The sequence below is a fragment of the Montipora foliosa genome, chromosome 10 (assembly GCF_036669935.1).
Source record: "Montipora foliosa isolate CH-2021 chromosome 10, ASM3666993v2, whole genome shotgun sequence".
NCBI lineage: Eukaryota > Metazoa > Cnidaria > Anthozoa > Scleractinia > Acroporidae > Montipora > Montipora foliosa.
In genome coordinates this window covers 20,172,345-20,175,608 of record NC_090878.1, presented here as the reverse complement: position 1 = coordinate 20,175,608, position 3,264 = coordinate 20,172,345, and the positions used below count along the sequence as shown (strand labels likewise).

General features: G+C 40.6%; 1 protein-coding gene across 1 annotated transcript; it reads left to right on the top strand.

Moving 5' to 3' along the window:
- The first annotated feature begins 1,060 nt into the window (after nt 1-1,060).
- On the top strand, nt 1,061-2,014 carry LOC137972607 (melanopsin-like). The gene has a single exon (XM_068819349.1). It carries the CDS (start codon nt 1,061-1,063, stop codon nt 2,012-2,014), a length of 954 nt encoding a protein of 317 aa, XP_068675450.1.
- The last annotated feature ends 1,250 nt before the right edge of the window (nt 2,015-3,264 follow it).

Below are 3,264 nucleotides of genomic sequence, written 5' to 3'. Positions count from 1 at the left end.
AACACATACAGAGTGTAAATAAATAAATTTTTCAGTTCAAGATTAAACCCTTTTCTGAAGAGGCTTTTCCCTAAATAACGAAGCACAAAATGGACAACAAGCTTTCTTTCCAATAATTCTTCACTGTTACATTTTCAATTATTTTTTTACCTGAAAACTGTGCAAGGTTGACCACAAAATAAATGTAAATTGCCAGACAACTGAGATGCGACTTCAGTAAACACTGTCAGGATATATTCAAGAAGTTCGATTCCTTTTACACCCATACAGAATTTGCCTCTTGGTTTTCAGTGTTGTACATATTAAACAGCACAGTTTGTAAAATAATATTAGAAACAAAGCACACTTTGTCATATCCTGCGGCAAAATATGCAATTGTTGTCGGAGACTATTACTCGTCGCTTTTAAGATTCCAGAGATTTATTTTCCCCGCCTGTCTTGCTTATCCAATTGAAGTTCCATTCTTGAACTCCAAAGAGTATATTTTCCTTAAAGATCCACTAAAACGCCATTCGCGTTACAATGACTCTCGACGCCATTGCAGGTTAATTAAATATTCTACTGCGTCAACCAGATTAAATGTACCCATTTCTACTACCCACTAAAGCCCAGCAAAAATACGCGCAGACGACTCTGCCCACAAAGACACCACTTAGCAGGGGAGTGACAGGCAAGACTTTTACCGACACGGAAAAAACGACGAAATGCAGATTCCGACTGGGTTTAGCAATCCAGTAATAATAGAGTTATATTCCCAAAAGACGTTTTTTCGCTATTGAATTCTTTTCTTTCTGTGCCCGGAAAACTTCAAGGGCAGTCAAAAAGGAACAACAACAAAGCAAGGTGACACACGCTAACACCAACCCGGTGTGGCCAACACATCACGCACGCGCACAACCATTTCACCCTGTCATATGGTTGTGAGTATGCGTGATGTGTTGGCCACACCAGGTTGGTGTTAGCTTACCACATGTATTGTATGTGCAGCTGCCAATTAAAAGGATGCTAAGACTATTGTATTAACAGCCTCTGACTTACTTCGTGCTGTTTTACCTTCAGAATGCCGGAAGCTCAGAACAAGAGTGAAGAACTGCAACATACAGAAAGCATCAGTACGCAGGCACGGTTTATCGTTGCCGGCGTTTACGCGCTGTTAGCTATAACAGCCATTGGGCTCAACACGCCTGTACTTTTAACATTTTTCAAAGACCCCAAACTTCGGGTTCCATCCAACAAGCTTATCATAAGTATAACGGTTGCTGATTTGTTTCACGCCGTTCTAGCGTATCCCGTGGGAGCTATCACTCACGCGTCTCAAAGCTCACGTGGTTTATCTGGCATTGCCTGCACTTGGTACGGATTTATTACAGTTTTTCTGTCTTTTGGTATAATTCTGCATCATGCGACCATTGCCATCGAAAGAGCGATAGTTATACAGTACGCTACAACCTCGTGGACTAACGCCAGAACGCTTCATCTTGTCATAACAGCACTTTGGGGCTTCGCTCTTATGTGGAGTTCTTTCCCGCTGTTCGGATGGTCAGCGTATGTACCCGATGTTGTCGTTTGTTCGCTCCATTGGCAGTCAGCCGATTTACTCGACAGGATCTTCGTATACTGCATTTTCTCGCTCTTCTTTTTGGTCCCAGTCCTCATTATGGTAACGTCTTACTGCAAAATTTTCCAAAACGTAAAGAAAATGACTCAAAATGCTCGTGACTTATGGGGAGAAAAAGCTTTTCCAACTCAACAGGCCATTCGGTCGCAAAAAAAGGTCACACGTACGGCATTCATCATGTCTATTTGTTTCTTGTTTGCATGGACGCCTTATGCTACTGTTTCGTTGTATGCTTTTTTGTGGAAACCAAAGCGAATGACTCCTTACCTTTCAATCATACCAGCAATGTTTGCAAAGACCTCAGCTTGCTTTAATCCAGTCATTTACTTTTTGATGTTGAAGAAATTTAGGGAAAGCCTACGAAAAACGATACAGCCCTTATGCGGAATTTCATGAATCCGGAAAGTCCAACAAATATTGGGAGGAAGAATTCAGTCTATTCATCTTTGGCGAACAAAAAGGACGAAAAGTTATAAATAATAGCTAAAAATGCTGTATCAAGCGTGCATGGGTCGAGGTGAACACCGTAAAATCTAAAATGCCACCAAAACCCCGAATAAAAACTCTCAAAGCATCCAAGATGGATAGTCATTTTCCCACAGTGGAAAACATTCGAGCATTTCCGAAGCAAATTGAAAACAAGTGTCACACTCAGAGTCACCATTTTAAAACATGATTTTAAAATACAGTGGAACCCCACCTTACTGCTACCTCGGCAATACGGTCACCTCGTTATTGCGGCAACTGTTTTTCTTTGGCCCTGCAAAACGGCCATACATTCTCTTATAGAAAACCCTCGTTAATGCGGTCACCCGTTAATACGGCCAATGGCCACAATTTTAAATCCCAAACAGCAGAATCCTCTATAATTTCACCCTGTTAGTACGGCCACTCGCGCTAAATTAAGAAAACCAAAATGCCTGTGACATGTCAATTTCATTGACCTTTGTTGTTTACCATTAGAGCGGTTTTCAAATAGGTGTCGTAAAACCAAAACCAAAGTAATTACTTATATCAATCAAAATGGACGGAGACAATCCAGTAAACCAATCAAAACTCGAAGTAATTACACGTAGCCTACACAAAGCGCGGGAAAATGTGCACGCGCGATCCATGATTGGTTTTGGTTTCACTTCTGATTGGTTGACAAATTGGCGCGAGAACTTTGAACCAATCACTGAGTGAACTAATTATAAACCAAAGCAATTCGCTAATTACTTTCGACACTCAATTGAAAACCTCTCTATAATCGAGCGACCGATTTACTTTACAAATTACTGCCAGCAACACTCCTCCCTGTTTCATTACAAGCATGATCTTGATACTGCTGTAACATCCAGTGAGGCACATCGCGAAGGGATTAAGTCATTGTGCTTTCATCAAAAACACGATTCAGTGATACTTAAGTCTTTCGGTTAGGTAATTATAGCGGCTCCGTGTTTTTAGAAGAAGAGTAAGCTGGGCCTGTTCTTGTTTTGATTTTAGGCTCAGAAAGTGCAGTACACTTAACAATTTTAAGTGTTTTACCTACTGAACGAAGTTATACAATTATACAATTACTGTTTGTACATTCCTGTTGTTTGATAAAGAGAAAAGTTGTTGTGGAAGTGCAAATGCGATATTTGTCATTACGGCCCTGTTGTGTA